Consider the following 17744-nt stretch of genomic DNA (forward strand, 5'->3'; position numbering starts at 1 on the left):
GGTAGCAACCTGGTTCTCTGTTCATACCTTTACAGAGCACTACAAACTGGACTCTTGTTCAGTTCTAGACCAGGCTTTGTGAAAACCATTTTCCAGGGACTCCTGGAGCATTATTGTTCCTCCTCCCAGGTAGTGTAAACTTTGAGAGTCTACCCATATGCCTCTGAGACAGTGTGACTGATAAACATAATGCAGTTAAATAAGTCCTAATACCTGTAACAGTAGATGTTTGAATTTCACACTGCCTCAGTGGCACCAACCACCCACTATCCACCTTATTTTTCATGTAGTTCAATGGTATTAACCTTGTTGTGTTACTGGTTGGCATTGGTAATTTGCACTGGTGTTTTGTGTCTGCAAATTGGTTGGTTTCAGGCAGTTTTTGCTTGTGGTCCTTCTTGGTTCTTCCTGCTTAACACTAAAAGCCTGAACAACTTACCTTCTGTGACAGGGATTAGGCTTCCCTGGATGGGAGGACCTTAAGTCAGAGGAGGGGATTCTGAGCTCTGAAAAGCTGCCACTGTGGATTTATATGTGTGCAGACCCCATATGCTTCTGAGGCAGTGTGAAATTCGAACATGTACAGTAACAGGTAAGTAGGACTTAAGCAACTGTATTTACCCCCTCCCCCCATTTATAAAAAGTATTTTGTGTTTGCGTGTGTGCGCAAAATAATTTTGGACAAGTTACTATTGCTAAGATTACACAAGAAGTCACTGGGCTTAGTCTAAAGTGGGTTAACTCCTGGGGAAAGGGGTATTACACCTGTGGTCTGTATCTGTACACTGTAAAGCTTGTTTGGTTGTGGAAAGTGTTGTCTATTACCCAAGGCAGTAGTGTACATTTACTATGCACTCTTAAGGCCAGTCATTGCTTGCTTAATTGGCTTACAGCAGTGTGGATCTAGAGGCCATACCCTTGTTCATTGCTTATTATTTATTGGCAGTAGGTGAAGTGTATTTGCCTGTTTGTTTCACATTACTGAATCTACTGACTGTTTCATATTTCAGACACATATGCTTTTGTGAACCCTTGATACATAAAGATGATGGCACTTCAGATTCAGTTCAAGTCTTATGACTGGAGTGCCCATGTGGATCTTAGGAGTCACTGTGGTGGTGACGTGTCCCTCAATACATTAAATTACCATATTCCATTGTTTCATCCAAGCCATCTCTTCAGCATCTGGGCCTCAGAATGAGGTCAGGTCACTGACAGCATGGCCAGTAACCTTCTTGCATGCATAAACTATTTAGATTTTGATTGAGCTACAGAGAAGTAAATCTCAATAAAAACATACGGTGTCTGGAATATTTTGTAGTAAAATGTGATGGCCATTTAGCCAGTTTTCTTATTACACACTGTTTTGAATAAGAATATACATAGAATTTTGTATTTACCCTCATGAGTACTGCGGTCCATTTTACAGATTTCTGTATATTTGTAGTATATATCTTCAAGTATACTTGTTTGAGGCCTACCAGATGTATTCTGTTCGATGACAGAAGAAATATTCTTTTGTGATTGGTGCTCATAATTGATATTTCAGAAGAGCAATATTTCCAAAGAAAACCAGAAATGAAAAACACAAAAATCATTTAAAAAAAATGCTTTTTTTTTGCATGGGGGCTTTGCATCTGCAAGTCTGCAACATTGGAGGTTGTGTTTTCCATAGTCCTATGATTCATATATAGTAACTGTGACTTAGTGCATCATTGGGAAAGGAAAACTGCCTAAGGTAGAGTCTTGATCTTTAATTTCAAAGACAGGAATCACACATTAGAATGTTACTCATTAGTGTGCATCAGTTAAACCTGCCACCCATTAGGGGAAGGTCAGTTCAGTGAAAAAATTATGCTGAAATAACTTCCACTGAACCATGGAGAGATTGCTTTTTTTGTATGAGGGTAAGCTATACCCTGTACCCCCCATGTGGGAGACCCCCCCACAGAACTTGTATATACCTACATCAATGTCGCACAACAGTGGGAAAAAAAAAGGAAAAATAACATTGTCCCCAAAAGTTGTTTCTCCATAATTTCTCTGCCAAAATGATTTTTGAACAAGTTGTATTCAGTCAACTGGCTCCCATGCACTCGTATTCAGATTCTTAAAAACTGCAAATTTGCTTTAACACTGTTTTAGAAGATTAGTACTTTAAAATGACAAGAATAATTCAAGTTTACATTTCACATCTGTCATTAAAGTATCTGTCTGACTGCACTTTCCTTTGTTTTTTGGGTTTAATTTCATTTCCTTTTATACTCCTGTAGTTTTGAAAAACAGTGATGAAAAACAGTGATGATTGTATTTTTTTGATATTTTAGTTTGCTTAGTTTTTCTGTGTGACTACACTCAGTAAATTATGTCAAGGTAGGTTTTGGACAGTAATTTGCATACATCATCTAAGTTTTTTGAATAATTAAAAACAACCTTTTCAGAAGTGCAACTACTTACATTCTTGTTTCACTGCTATGTCATTGCATGTTAATTTTCAGTGTAAAGTGTTTTCACATGCAAGACACAGTTGACAACTTACACTTTTAGAACAGAAGACTTTCAAGTTGTTGCAGTTAACATGGACGTATACTAACTAGCCTATACACTAATTTTGGAAGTGAGGTAAAGTCAGTTCAGTCTTTCATGATGTTATAATAGGCGTTTTCAACTCCAAGAAAAATTTCAGGGGCATTCTTTTCACTTTTTGCATCAACAACTGTTTAATTTAGTATTGTATAAAGAATATTATGAACAACTCCTGTAGTTTGTTACTTAACACTTGCCTCAGAAGACCCAGATAGGCAATTTTAAAAGACAATTGTTTATCATTTATGTCAAAACTGTGTGTCCTTTAAGACATCGTATGGCTAAACGTTACAGTTGCAGAAACTCCTTTATTAGAAAATAGTTGAAATCTTGGTTATATTCCAAGGTACCACCACCCTACAGTTTTGAGCAGGTTGGGCATGGTTTCTGTGACTTAACAGTCTGTAATGACAGACTCCTTAACTGGCCATGCACACGACCTGTTGAAACACTGTACCTTTGCTGTTATTCTATTATAAGTTTGTGATAGAAAATGTTTTCTCTATCACATGCAGTGAGTTTGCTAAGTCTGCTAACTTTGAAGTAATACTTTAGATTACTTTTTTCCCCAGAGGAGCATTGTAAATAAAATTTATTTATGAATATTTCATTTACACTTGTGAAAGAGGTGGATGACTTTTTTCCTGGCCTAAAGCTGACACATTTAAGCTTTTTCCTACTCAACTTAAAAAGAAAGTATTATTCTACAATGTGATGGCACACTGAGGGAAGCATTTAGAGTGTTGCCATTAGAGAGGGCACATCTGTCACTTATAGTGTATATTTATAAAATGGGGTGGGGGGTTGCTACTGCATATCCGGGATGGTACTATTCTGAGATATAAACTCAACCCTTCCTCCATTAGGGGGATCAAAGTCTTGTTCTGTGCTACTGCATGGGACTAGGGGATTGAGGTAGTCATATTCTGCCTTTTATGGCTGAAGCCATTCCTGTGTATTTTATGTTAGTCTGACAGATTTTATGCCTTATCAGAGATTTTAGGGAAGAAAATCAATCTTAATCTTGGTACCTTTCAGTGGCAGAGTTGGGTATTGCAGTGTAGGAGACATTTCCTGCTCGTAGCCAGGGACAAGTCTCATGAGTTGGATAAAAACTTTATCTTCCTCATGCCTGTCCAAGGGCTATTTTTCTTGCCCCCCACACACACACACACACACACACACATGGTTTGAAAATGCTTGGAGGCCTTTCACTTAGGCCTTCAAGTGGAAATATTTCTCAGTTTTGATGACACACCCTTGCTGCCCCTGCTAGTAAGTTACATATGTCCCTCAGTTCAGATGCCTATACTCCTGCAACTTTTTTTCCCCCTAAGTATGAGGATTTGAGAATGGGTAGTTCCTGCAGTCCCCTGCCCATTTTGCTTAGTGAAATGCAGGATGGAAGCCCAGCTCTGGTTGGTGAAACAGTTAATTTGCAAGTACTTCTTCTCCATTTCCCTTATAGGTAGCTGGACTTCTTGTTTGACATTATTTAGCTTGTGAGTTTGGGAGTGTTGTTCTTTTTTGGTTTACATTCACTTTCTGGTAACTCTGTTCCTGTCAGAAAGATCCTGGAGCTTCAGCTCCACAAGAGTGGAGCACTGTCTTGACTCCTTTCTTGAGTCATGTTCTACCTCCTATGGCCAACTTCTTGATAGAAAGTAATTTAATTTTTTTTTACGTAAATGTATAGAGAGGGCCCTTCCACCCATGGAGGTGCACCAGCTACACGGATCTCCCTAAAACATTACTGTGGTTTAATTAGATTGATCAGTTCTCTATCTGCTTGGCTCCAGTGTGGGAGGGACTCATAGTTAATTAACTCGTAGTAGAGTGACAGCTGCATTCTCTTCTGTCATTGATCTGCTTTGTCCACTAGCTGAGGTCAAAGTCTGCACCAGTCTGGGAGTAGCTACCTCCAGTGTTTGCTTTATAATACCATTCTGCAGACATTAGCACTGCAGTGATTTGGTCTGTGGTGCTTCTTTTTTTGCAAGCTTTATGGGCTTGACCACAGGTCTGGATGTCGGGCCTCTTTTGTTGAGGCTACATCCATGATTCTGGCTACTGAACTGCAGTGCTTCTGCAATGCAGTTCTTTCCATCCTTGTGGCTTAGTGCTTGAGATTCATATCAGACCTAGAACCCATCAAACAATGTCTTTGATATTGGGTATAATAGGTGCTGTCTTGCATGTCATTTAATCTATGAGAGAACCCTTCTAGATGGATCAGGAATACCATCCATCCTCTCTCATAGATGCGGATAGTCTCTCCATCCAGTTTCAGGAAGTTCCTAATGAAACAAGCAAGTGTATGCTAATATACTGCTAGTTGGCTGTGGTAGGTGATAAATCTTCATTACACTTTCTTAAATTGCAGGTAGGTGCTTGTGCTAGTGTTTAGGAATGAACTTGTGGACACGGAGAGGAGTGAGCTCTTATAGGCGATGCATTTGTCATAGAGTACATCCTTGTAAATGTACAGCTGTTCATTCCTGAGTGCAAGAACTTAAAAAAAAAGATGCCAAATTGTGATTAAGAAGGAAGACCTCATTCATGGGACTCATCAAGGAGGGTGTTTCTCACATATGAACTGATAACTGTTATTTGAAGTGTAGAGCTTTGTAATGGAATGATTTCCATTCATAGTGGGGATTTTTTATCATTGATGTAAGGCCAGGGGGAATATTACGCTGTCATCAGAATGTCACATTAAAGATTGCTTAACTTAATTAATTATTAATTATTAATTGCTTAATAATTGCTTGTATTTGTCAGTTGTATATGCATGATTTGCTCAAGGCAAACTGATACTAAAGTAATCCCTTTTTAAGGAGCAAAGCATTTAAGGTAGGAGTTACGTTTGTGTACCTGTCTGAGTACTATAACAAGAGCATATGAGTAGTTGTGTGTTGACAAGGTTGTTAAACATATCTTCAGGTTGTTGCAGTGATGGTCACCTCAGTCTTTAACCTTTGTATATTAAAACCTTGTGACATATAACTAATCATCCAGAATCCTCTGCCAGTATACTGAAAGAAAGCACATTTTTAGATTTTGTTCAGCTGGATCAGGTAGTTTGTTAATGGAGCATTTTTCAATCAGATGTGTACCATAACTGTGTTCTGTGTCAAAAGTAGTTTTGTGGGGGACAGTCAAGCATTAATTTTTTTCTACTTCAATATTGAAAGGTGTCAATACAAGAAACAAGAAATAAACTGTGTGTTTTGAGTAGTGGGTGGTGGGGAGATATTTGACCTCAACCTTCTCTGGCTGAACCACTGTTCTAATCTTGCAGCTTCTGCATGGCGTGGATTTGAGAAGTGTGTTTTGTTTTTCTCTCTTTTTTTCTTTTGTTCTCTCCCTGACTCAGGAAAGGGCAATGCTGGATGCTGAGAGAAAAGAACTAGAGAGGCTGCAATCGCTTTACAATGAGCACAAGAGCCAGCTTGATAACTGCCCTGAATCAGTGAGGGAGCAGATACAGGACCAGCTGAAAAGGGTCAGTGTCCCATTCAACACCTGATTGGTTCCTTTCTGGATCACATGACCTACTCCCCCTCCCTTGTCTTCCTCCAACATATGATTGGTTCCAGGTATTTACTTTCAGGGCTAACCATCACTCGGGCAGTCCTGGCTTGGCCTTGGTTTGTGGTAAGATGGTAGTGTGAAGCTGAGCTAGCTTGAACTTTGTCTGGAATGGATTCTGCATGACTGAAAGTGTTTTGTTATGTGTCTTGGTTTCAGCTGCTTTGCTTAACCCAGCTTCACATCACTTATGCTGTGTCATATAGTAAGCTTTCCATTTAATTATTTTTCCTTTTGCTAAGAACATACTGCATCTTAATTAATTTCTTATGTGTAGTGTACTGCCTGACCTACTGCTGCAAGAAAAGGAAAACAAAATGTTTATAGATCTTGAAAAAAGGCTGTCATTTTTGTTCTTGTAAAACAAGGAATTTTGTCCACCTTTATTTTGATTTGTTTTGGCATAGAGATGACATACTGGGGACTCCTCTCTTTGTGCTTTTTATCTGTGTGGCTTTGTGCTCTTTTTTTGTTGGTTTTAATATATATACAAAGGACACATGGCCTCATCATACAAGTAGACTCTGTTTTGTCACTGTTGTCCATTGTATATTTTTGATACTAAATTATGTTTTTGTACAAATTTTAGGCATAGTTTTCTGTCTTTGGTGGGAAATGTATGATGGGTATCCAGGGACTGGTGATAAGGTCTTATGGCTAGAGCATGGCATTTTTGAAGCAGAAGTTGCAGGTTTCTTAAACACTAGATGGCTGGCTGTAAGATCTTCATCAGGTCAAATAACCACCTTGGACTTTATTAATGACTGTAACATTATAAAGGAGCAGGACACTATTAAAAGTAAGATGCTAGTTTGTTCAGTCTGTCTACTATAATCTGAAGTTAATGTCAGGAAAAAAGATAATCTTGATGTTTGCAGCTGAACGGGACAGACTCAAATAGTTTTGTCACTGCTGAGTGTGAGAAGTGCATTGGCCTAGAGTCATCATGTATCAGACTTTTCCGTTTTTTACAGCACTACAGAAAATAATTTGGGTCAAAGGTAGACCTCTGGTCTCTCAAACTTCAGCAGTACCTCTGCACACAATTTGTAGTCCCTTTGATAACTGGAACACCTTTCCAGTCTTGAAGGATGAATGGCACTGTTAACCCTTCTTCCCTTATTACTCCTGCTTATATAGTGCCTAACCTTGGAGACATGAATCTTGGTCAGTGTTGTATTAGTTGACATACCATAACGTAATACCATAGAGCAGGTACAATTTATTTTGTCCTATAAGATGATTTTGTACTGCATGACATGAAAAGCATGCTCCACCTTGTGGGAAGGTATTTTTTTTCTACTGTGTGGAAAACTGCAGTAATAATGTACAATAAGATTCCAGAATACCCCAGCTCTATGATCTGGCAGTACCGGATTATTTTCCTCCAGTAACGTGGACCTACGTAAAGTTTCTCTGCCTGGGAGTATTGCACTCCAGACCCCTCTTATCTGGCAGTGTGGAATGACTCCCCTATCATGAATCTTAACAGAGTGCTGTTTTACTGTACCATCACTGAGACATTTCCCTTTTTGTTGTATTCAACTGTTTACCATTGCAGAAACAAAATGGAGCCAATTCCATTCTGTGTAGTAGCGCAAAGCACTGTAGTGCAGACTGAAGTATGTGATATATTTCTTGAGGCATGCTGTTATTATCTGCCCTGAACTTCCAGGCTGATATAATGCTCATTAGTTAATAGAAGTCAGGGAGACTGAGTTGACTTAGAAGAACCTTCTCATATTTTGCTTCTCTGATTTGCTGGTAGTTAATTTTGGGGCTGTCTGATGCTTTTGTTGTCATTGACAGGCATAAAAATCAAGTTATTCATTGGGTGGGATTAATCATAGTAATCCCTTATGGTGCATGAAATGTTGTAAGTGTCTGACAAGCCTTTTTGATACAACTGTGCAAGTGGGAGTAAATGTATATGGTAGCATGTGGCAGTGTGTTTCCTATGACTTATCTGATTTCCACTGGTTCCCATCTTTTAACACCAAGGACTGATTTAATTTTACTACACGACATTAATAAAGCAAAAGTATAAAATTTAGCTGTATTAGAAGAGACAAAACAAAAGGTACGTTGTCTGGAAAGTATACAAACCTGAAAGTGTGGTGCCCCTTACAGCTTCACACTGCTCAGAATGGGATGCTGTAGTGGAAAACAGTGGAACTTTGCTGTTCTTTGCTGGGGTGGTTCTGAGTATGGTCTGATTTCTCTGGTTTCTTTAGGAGGCTGAGACCTTGGAGAGTGAAACTAAACTGTTTGAAGATCTTGAGTTCCAACAGCTGGAGAAGGAGAGCCGATTAGAAGAAGAGAGGGAAAATATGAGTCAACAGCTGCAACAGGAGAAGACAGAATATCACCACAGCATCAACAAGAGAAAGGTACAGAAAGACAAGACAGGGACACTGTTGGAAGTAAGATGACAGTTTTCTCACTCTGTCTAGTATAATAATCTGAAATTAATGGAAAAAGATTATAATTTGTATGTGAAGGGGCAGACAGGTGTGTGCCTTCGATAAACTAGACTGTAAACATTGTAGCTATTATACTGGAGTACCATGTAGTCTGTGATATAGTCATAATATTTCTCCCTACAAAATAAGCATCTACTGCTTTTTTAAATTTACTTCAGTTTATGTTGTTTTGATCACTTTTAGCATTTGTTTAATGCAGTTCCCTAATTTGATAGTATGGCATTCAAATTGTATGTAGTTGGTCTTTGGGGGCAGTCTCAGCCTGTGGATCCTTCACATGTGCCACCAGCAGGCACTATCTGATAAAGACTTTCTTGAATTATTATTACAAGGTTCAGGATCAGTGTAGAAAAAGGCAGACATCTCCATCTGAATAAGCTCAAATAGGGCTGTTTTATGTTTGCTGGTGTTATTATTTTAGATTATCTAAAAGTTTAAAGGTGTTCCAGCACTGAAACAGCTTCCATTTTTTGTCCTGAAGCAGGCCATGAACAAAAATCGTTCATTTACTGTAAAAAAAAAAAAAAAAACAAAACAATGTCAGTAGTGTAGTCTTAGAGCAGTGTGTTACGGTCTTCAGGTAAGCTTTGGAAAACAGAGAAAAGAAGCAGTCAGAAAAAAGAAAAACACTTCTTGTCATTGTTCATTCTTAAGAAGTAAAACCGCCAAAAGGTGCCCGTAGTGCCAGAACAACACCAGGGACCACATAGAGTAAATCCTTAATTAAAAAACTTTAAGGAGCCAAACAGACTCAATCCAAAGCAGAGGAGTGCTATAACAACCATGAGGAATGTTGAAATGCAGTTTATTTTAATTAATGATAATAATAATAATAATAATAATAATATAAAAAAAACAATAAAAGCAGTAAGCCCTTCCATCCTGTAGTTTCAGGACTTCATCAAAACCGTTCACAAGTAGCACTGCCATTAATTAAATAGTATGAAAAAGTCACATGGTACAATCAAGTTAATGAAAATAAAAGCAATTAAGTTAAAAGCACAGTACTTAGTTTAATTTTATATCAGTTCTTCTATCAAAGACATATGAAAATAAAGTGTTAAGATGCATTATAAAAACATCTAATAAATTGCACATAACCTTAAAAACAAGTTATATATGTTAAAGTAATATTAAAATGTTACAATATTAAACTAGCAAAGCAATAAGTACATATTAAAGTTGAGCTGTTCTATACTTTAAAAATGGTGCTATAGGTATATGTTCATTCAACCCTTTGTCATTAGAGGCATTCAGTTTTAAGTGCCATAATAACTCCCTCATTTCTAATTTTGTCTCCCAAGAACCTCCTCTGTTGTCCACTGGCACCACTTCTGTAATGCCAGAAAGAAACTTTGTCAAGCTGTCGCATATCTCAGCGTGCGTGCATAATGAATTATTCTTGTTGCCTTTACAAATAACATAAAGGTGCTAATATATTTTTACAAAATTGCTGCTCAGTTTTACCTATATAGTAATAGGAACATTTATAGTTGTCAAAATTACCCCCTTTGTGCCAGAATTGCCATCACCCAAGGTTATCCTAAATGGAGGATTCCTCACAGTAACGTCCTTTTCCTTCAAGAATACAGCTACATTGGTAGCATGATCCATACTTCCGTGTGCCCTTATGTGCAGCTTTTGTAGAAGAAATATATTACTACTCAAATAATTGTTTTAAATTTTTACCCATTTTGAACAGAAAAGAAGGGGATGTACCTAGAGCCTTGTAAATACCATCATTCGTCTTAAAAATACTCCAATTTTTAGTGATGATTACTTTTATATTTTTCACGTGTCCACTATATTTTTCACGTGTCCACTATAAGTAATTACTAATGAATGTAAAAAGGTAGGTTTTGATGTCTTTTTATCAGTAAAAGACTCAGTATTTGTTCCTAGTGGTTGTTATAGCATTCATCTGCTTTGGATTGAGTTTGTTTGGCTCCTTACAATTTTTTAATTTACTCTGTGTGGTCCCTGGTGTTGGTTCGGCACTACGTGAGCCTTTTGGTGGTTTTATGTTTTTATTTAGGGCCGCATGGACACTCACAGTTTCTGTTTTTCCATTCTTAAAAAGAAAAAGACACAGATGATGCCATTATTAGAGACATAATATAACAAACCTCAATGTACGCCCCATTCTGTCATATGAAACACCTATTACATTTCACGGCTTGATCCCACTATGTCACCCCCCCCCAGTCAAAGAGGTTTATAGACCTACTATCAGTAGGAGTCACTATATTCATTTGTTGATGTCTTTGGAGACTCTGCTTCCACAGTTTTCTGAAAATAGTCATTGGGGGAAGCAGCTTTCTTCAACATTTCCATTGCTGGGCAGAATAGACTTTTCTTACCCAACATCTAAACTAGAATCAACAACATTGTTAGGTGACCCTTTATCTTTTGAGAAGCTTTATTATCTGACAGCCTGCTGTTAGAATGTCAGAGACATTGTCGGGCAAACTTATTGCTGAACAGGTATCTTAAAAAAACAGTAAGGGCTATTTTGGATTAAAATTATTGCATGAAGACTGATTCATCTCCATTTTTTTTCAGAAGAAGGAAAATTTGAGTAATAGGAGAAGGTATATTCCTTCACTTATATTTCTTTAGATATGGTCATGTTCTGTGACATCCCTCACATCCTTGGGATAATCCCTTTCTTGGCAAGGCTAGAAATTCAGTTACTTTGTCATATCCATTGATCTTATCATGATCTTTCTTAATGCTACCCAAGGCAATGCTCAACTAGTTTCTAAACTTGCTTAAACTTTTGATTGGGTGTATCTTGCAGTACTTCTTGTGCAAAAGAGCCTTTAAAACAGGCTTGGGATAAAAGAGGCAGGGTCCTTTCTCTGCCTAATAAGATTGATTGAAATAATTTTTCTCTTGAAGGATTATTCTTGGCGCAGCCTGTTTCAGTCACTGGAGTGGCACCTAAACATCTCCTTTTGGAAGGCTAAATAGAACATTAAATCACAGCATTTGTATATGCGTTCTTTTCTGGCCAGCAATCTCAGTTATCTGTGCTCTGCTGTATCCGAAGTCTACTGCTGATCTCACATCAGCACCCCATAGAACCTTGCTTGATGCACATTGCTCCCATGTGGATCCTGCTCTGCTGGGAACTTTCTTAAGCTCATTTCACCACTGAGTGCTTTGTGTCCTACTTTAACTCTGGTGACTTTATAATGCAGTGTGCTGATAGCTGGTTTATTTTTTTCACTTCATATCTTCAGTCATAACCTTATTAAAGTATTTCTTTGTGGTTGTGATAGGCTGTTGTCAAATTTTTACCACATGTAATTGTGTTTTTTTTTTCTTTTTTTAGGTTCTTTTTACCCACATACCTGCCAACCATCAAGGTTCCCCATACTGAACTTGAGCTTATTTGTTTCCTTATGGTGATGAGATTCCCATAATCAAAGGAGTGAGAGCTGTCCAGAGGGGCTGTCATTTGGGCAGCCATGAGGGTTGCCTGTGCCCTTTTCTGGCAACCCAGCCATGAGGGAAGCTGGATAGGTGAGCGATCCACATCAGTATGGACACCTACATTACCTTACACGTGTGGGTGCACATGCACTCATAATGAAAGCATTCACCTAATGTACTGATAAGCTGAGGCAGTCAGAATTTGTTTTACTGACTTGAGGAAACAGTTCACTGAACTGTAGTTTATGCTGCTCTTTCAGCATATCCTTCAGTCCCATAGTGGATATAGTCACACTTGTATTAATGATTTGTAAATGTGCTCACTGCTGTGAATCTACAGTAGATGTTTACTTATATTGCTTTGACATGTGACCCTTTAAGTATGGACCATTTTCAGGTGGGTCTGTTCACAGAATACTGCCTGCGTTTGGCTGTTTTTGATCTCTGTATTTAAAAACCTATATATTCAGAATAATTCGGTGTTTATTCATGAAATTTTCCAGGTATACTAACTGGCATTACTCTGTATAAAACACCATTAGACTGGGCTGTAACTCCAAAGACAATTTTTACTGATATAGTGCCCATCTTTAAAAGACCATATCTTTGACCTTTTTAGATTTCGTTACAAACATTCAGAGGTTAACGAAAGGGTGATCAGCTACAAAGTAGCACTTAGGTTTTCTGTTCTACCCTGATGGATTTCAGTGCAGCACTGTGCTGTATTTTACGACTTGATATACATTTGCAACATGCTACATCTAATGTGTCAAATTTTCCTGGCTGGGGTGCCTTCTGAGCAGAGTATGCATGTCATTTCTGTCTGTGTGGACTCTTCCCAGGTGCTGCAGTTTCCTGTTACATCTCAAAGACATGTTGTTAGGTAGCCTGGAAATCTGTATGGAGGTTTGCATGCAGCATGTACATGTGTATATGTGTGTGTGGTTGTGTTTATACACATGCTTATACACGTGCATGTCCAGCATTCCATACAGGACTGGTTCTTTTTCTTGTGCCCTATGCTAGCTGAGTAAAGCTCAGGTTCTCCCATGCTTTTCTGGGATAGGCTTTGACTCCCATTAACCCTGAACAGCTTAAAAACAGACAAAAGAAGATGAATGCTTTTTAACAAGTGTAAGAGTAAATCTGTGAACTGTAGTGGATTTATTTTCAAAGTCAGTAAAATAAGATTTGACTATCTGATAACCAACAACAGTAAATGCTTACTACTGCAGATGTACACTAGTGATTTAATTAACAGTGGAACATAGGTTCATAGGTTCATACTAGGCTATCTGCCCTAGGGTATTTATAAGCCTAGCCAGAATGTGTTTGGCTTTCGCCACCCATTTTAAATTTATTTTGCTATGCCCTATTTCAAGGGTTAGTATACTGTGCCTCTGTCTAACAGAGACACAGAAGTGATACCCGGGGTAAACCTATGATCTCCCATCCACTTATCAAGATTCCTCTTGAAGAGAGTCAATGAGGGACTCTGCCTAACCTGGACTGGGATTTTATTCCAGAGTGAAGGGAGCCTCTGGGTTATGAATCTGTCCCTCCAGCATGTCCTGTTTATTTCAGTGCTGAGGTTCAAGTCTCTCGAGCGTGTAGCTCGATGGAATTTGGATTTTCTGAGGTGCAGCATGTCCATTAATTCCGGGCTGGACATGGCTTTATACATCAGGCACAGATCGCCTCTGAATAGGCGGTATGCCACTGAGTAGAGCTGGAGTTTCTTTAACCGGGCAGCATATGGCATCTGTTTGAGCCCTTTGATCCTCTTGGTGAGGTACTTTTGGGGTCTTTCCAGTTGCTGCAGGTGTCTGGTAAGGTACATCCCAAAAGGGGCATTGTACTCAATTATGGGCCTGATGAGGGATGAGTAAAGAGGCACGATGACCTCCCCTGATCTAGATGTGAATCCCTTCATGATTAGGTGGGCTATATAAAATGTTTTTCTAACCACTTTGGCCACGTGGTTGTCAAATGAGAGATTGCTATCAACTTGGGTCCCCAGGTCCCTAAATACTTCTTCGTACTTAATGGATTACCATCTATGTGGTAATTTGTGGGCACTTTGTTTTCCCTAAAGGGATGACTATACACTTTTTGGCGTTTAGCTTGGGGCCATGGCTCTGGCACCAGTTGTCTGTTTCTATGAGGCCCTTTTGGAGGATGCTTGTGTCGGCTGGAGAGTCGATTATGGTGCCCAGTTTGCAGTCATCTGCGAACTTGGTCAGCCACAGTCCTTCCGTGTTGGCCTGTACCTCCGAGAAATATATACCGAACAAGAGAGGTCCCAGGACTGAGCCTTGTGGGACACCACTTGTAACTGGTTTGGAGTCTGACATGGCTCCAGCAATTCTAACCATGTGGGTTCTGTCCTTGAGCCAGTTTGCAATCCATCTAGTGACATAGGGGTTTATATTTAAGCTGGTGAGCTTATCTATAATGCCCGAGTGGGGTATTGTATCGAAGGCTTTTGCGAGGTCCAGGTAGGCTGTGTGGACCACCTTCCCTCGTCAATGGCCTTGGTGACTGTTTCAAAGAAATCAACCAGGTTTAAGAGGCAGGATCTGCCCTTAACAAAGCCAAACTGGGTAGGATCCAGTGTCTGTAGGTCCCCAATATCTTTATTTATGAGGTCCATGATGATCCTTTCCATAGCTTTGCAGACCAAGCTAGTCAGGCTTATGGGGCGATAGTTTCCAGGATCCGTTGAGGCACCACCTTTATGGAGAGGGACCACTGTTGCTGTACACCACTCTTTGGGCACATATCCTGTAGTAAGGCTGAGATTGAACAGTAGTTTTATGTTTGGGTTTAGCTCTTCTTGGAGTTCATGTAGGACGCAGCCCAGGACACCGTCTGGTCCCATTGATGCTGTGTTTTTTGCTTTGGAGAGGGCGGCTCTTACCTGAGCATCTGAGATGTCAGGGGCAGCACTGTGCTGGGATAGATATTTGCCCTTTTGGGGGGGGGGGGGGGGGAGTTTGCGCTGAACCTGTCAGCTAGGATGTTGGCAATGTCTGTGGGTTCAGTGTATTTTTTGTCATTTTGGACTAATTCTGAGCATATCTGGGAATTACCACCCAGGTTCCTAACATAACTAAAGAAAGCCTTGTGATTATACTTAGTGTCCTGTGCAATTTTTCTCTCGAAGCTTGCCTTAGACAATTTTATGAGTGCCCGTAGTTTTTTGCTAATACTGATCAATGATGCCTTCCCTTTTTGGGATTTTGCTCTATCATTTAGTAGCTTCCTCCTTCTATTGTATAGTTTGTTTATGGCTGGGGTCCACCAGACAGGACGTCTGCCTTTGGAGGATTGGGTCTTGGTTTTATTTGGGATTGCATGATCCATGCATTCCTGAAGGTGTTCATAGAATGCGTTTATAAAGGATTCTGCGGTCTGGGCCGTATTTTCCACAGGCCCGGGTGCTTTGAAGGATTCCACCTCGGTTTTGAGGAGTGTGAAATTTGCTTTAGAGAAGTTTTTCACTGTGGTTTTCTGGGCAGGGGGTGGGGTCGGGATGTGAATATCCAGTGAGATTAGTTTATGGTCTGATCTTACCAGTGAGGGATACACTTCTGGTCTGGAGCATAGAGTCCCCATGTTGGTGATGATCAGGTCCAGTATGTTTTCCCCTCTTGTGGGAGTGGTAAGAAGTTGTTTGGAGCTAGAGTAATGCTCCCAGTCTATGTTTGGGTAGTTGAAGTCGCCCAATATAATAGTGTTTGGAGAGACCTTCATATTTTCCAGTGTTCTCAGGAAGGCCAAGTGGGGTTCCTGGGTTTGGGAGGGTGGTCTGTAGCAGGCTATAAACTGGAAGGAAGTTTTACCCACTGTTAGTTGCACATGGATAGTCTCTGATGCTTCGTGCTTTGCCACCAACCTGGAGGTGTGGGAATCTTTGATGAATATCTATACTCCCCCTCCTTTTGTGATTCGGTCCAAGTTTTGGGGCCGAAAAGCATGGTATGGGGTATAACCTGGTAGTGCTGGGGTGCTTTCAGGAGCCCTGAACCAGGTTTCTGTTACTGCACAGATATCGATGTTCTCCATGCTAAGGAGAGTTTCGAGTGCGTGCATCTTGAGGTTTAGACTTCTGGTGTTGAGTAGCATTACTCTTAGTTTCTTATCCCTTGTGAAACCTATGGAGGTGGGTTTGTCTTTTGAGCCTTGCCTAAAAAAGGCACTATGGGGGTAGCAAGAGCCTTTGCCAATATCCGAAAGCCCAGGGGTGACAGGTGCAAGCCGTCCCTAGCGAAGCATTGTGGCTTGTCGAGCATATCATCCCAAGCTGACAGGCATTGGATCCCCTTTGACTGACACCAGTACTTAAGCCAATTGTTGAAATTGATCATCTTGTTTTCATATTGTGGCATCATTCTTGGTGAGGGTAAGATGCTACTCAAGGTCAGGGTCATACCGGCCTGGGCTACATGCTCAGAGAGCTCCTTTATGTCTCTTCATGTAGTCCAGGGAGGTACGTCTCAGGTCATTCACACCAGCATGGACAATGACTGAGTCATATTTGTACTTGCCTTGGAGTGACCTGAGTGTTTGTGTTATGTGGCGGATCCTAGCCCCCAACAGGCTGCTCACCGTGACCCTCTCCCTGTTCAGCCTGGTGAGCGGGACGTCAGTGTGCCTGACAATAGAGTCACCTATTACAAGTGTATCAGGTGTGTTGTTTAGTCTTAAGGGCTGTGACAGTTCGGCACACTGGCTTTGTGAGATATGTGTTGCATGTGTTTTGTTTTGGGGTAGCGGTTGCTTGGGTGTCTGCTTTGGAGGTCTCTGCTGCTTAGGCAGATCTTTATTTAGAGCCTCCAGTATGTTTTGTGTGATTATGTGTTTGGTTTGCTGTCGTGGTAGGTCTATGTGAGACTGGAATTGTAGTGAGTGTGGTTTCCTTCTCCTCCTGACTGGTTATGCCAGTACTGAGTTGAGAGAGCTTAGCCTCCAGTTTGGCTATATGGTTGCATCTCTCACATGTGTTGGAATTTGTTGGGAGGAGGAGAGGGCTGTCTGTGTACATGAGGCAGTTGTAACATTGCCTCAAGATTCCCAGATTCACCAGCTGGACCGGAGAGGAGATTGACAACTGACCTTTGGACATGCTGGAATAATATTGGGAATTCCTTAATAATTGAAAACAAGGGCCAGTGGGAGTGAGGGTGTAGTGCTTTTAATTTTTAGTGCTGACTTATATAATTGCTTTAGTGAGCAAGTGCCAGGTAACTTAAGTGCAATGTGTTACAGGTAACTTAAATGCAAAAATGACAAACAGTAACTTTCTTTCAAGTGAAACAAGGAAATAAGTACAGTAAGCAATGCAGATATCACTAGTGATCCACAGAAGCTGAGAAGCCGTATTAGGTGGAATTAGCGTTCCAGGAAATAACAAGCAAACAAACAACAAGCATATAAACAAAGCTAGATTCAGCAGGCCTGGATCTAGTCTATGCTACAGCAAACAAGGTGTTCCAATTTCAGTAAGATACAGTTCAAATATTCAGGCACTATAAACCTTTAACCAGAAATTCCCAGCTCAGAAGGGCAAAGTCCAGCCTCTTCTCCCACAAGAGTGCAGACCATGAACCTTCTTAATGTAAAATAACTGGCCTGAAGCCCAAG

The 17744-nt window shown here is 40.1% G+C and overlaps 1 protein-coding gene across 8 annotated transcripts in view; it reads left to right on the forward strand.

The window, feature by feature from the left end:
- Positions 1–17744, forward strand: part of PHLDB1 (pleckstrin homology like domain family B member 1) — a 2201164-nt gene that overhangs the window by 1465131 nt on the left and 718289 nt on the right. For 6 of the 8 annotated variants that reach the window (XM_044080920.1, XM_044080921.1, XM_044080924.1 and 3 more), the window contains 2 exons: positions 5963–6091; positions 8412–8567. In XM_044080920.1, the coding sequence (XP_043936855.1) occupies positions 5963–6091; positions 8412–8567 (285 nt within the window). The remainder of the gene's footprint in view (positions 1–5962; positions 6092–8411; positions 8568–17744) is intronic. The other 2 variants (XM_044080925.1, XM_044080927.1) reach the window with 1 other exon arrangement.

Source organism: Protopterus annectens, chromosome 8.part0 (assembly GCF_019279795.1).
Source record: "Protopterus annectens isolate FY-2018-M chromosome 8.part0, PAN1.0, whole genome shotgun sequence".
Lineage (NCBI taxonomy): Eukaryota > Metazoa > Chordata > Ceratodontiformes > Protopteridae > Protopterus > Protopterus annectens.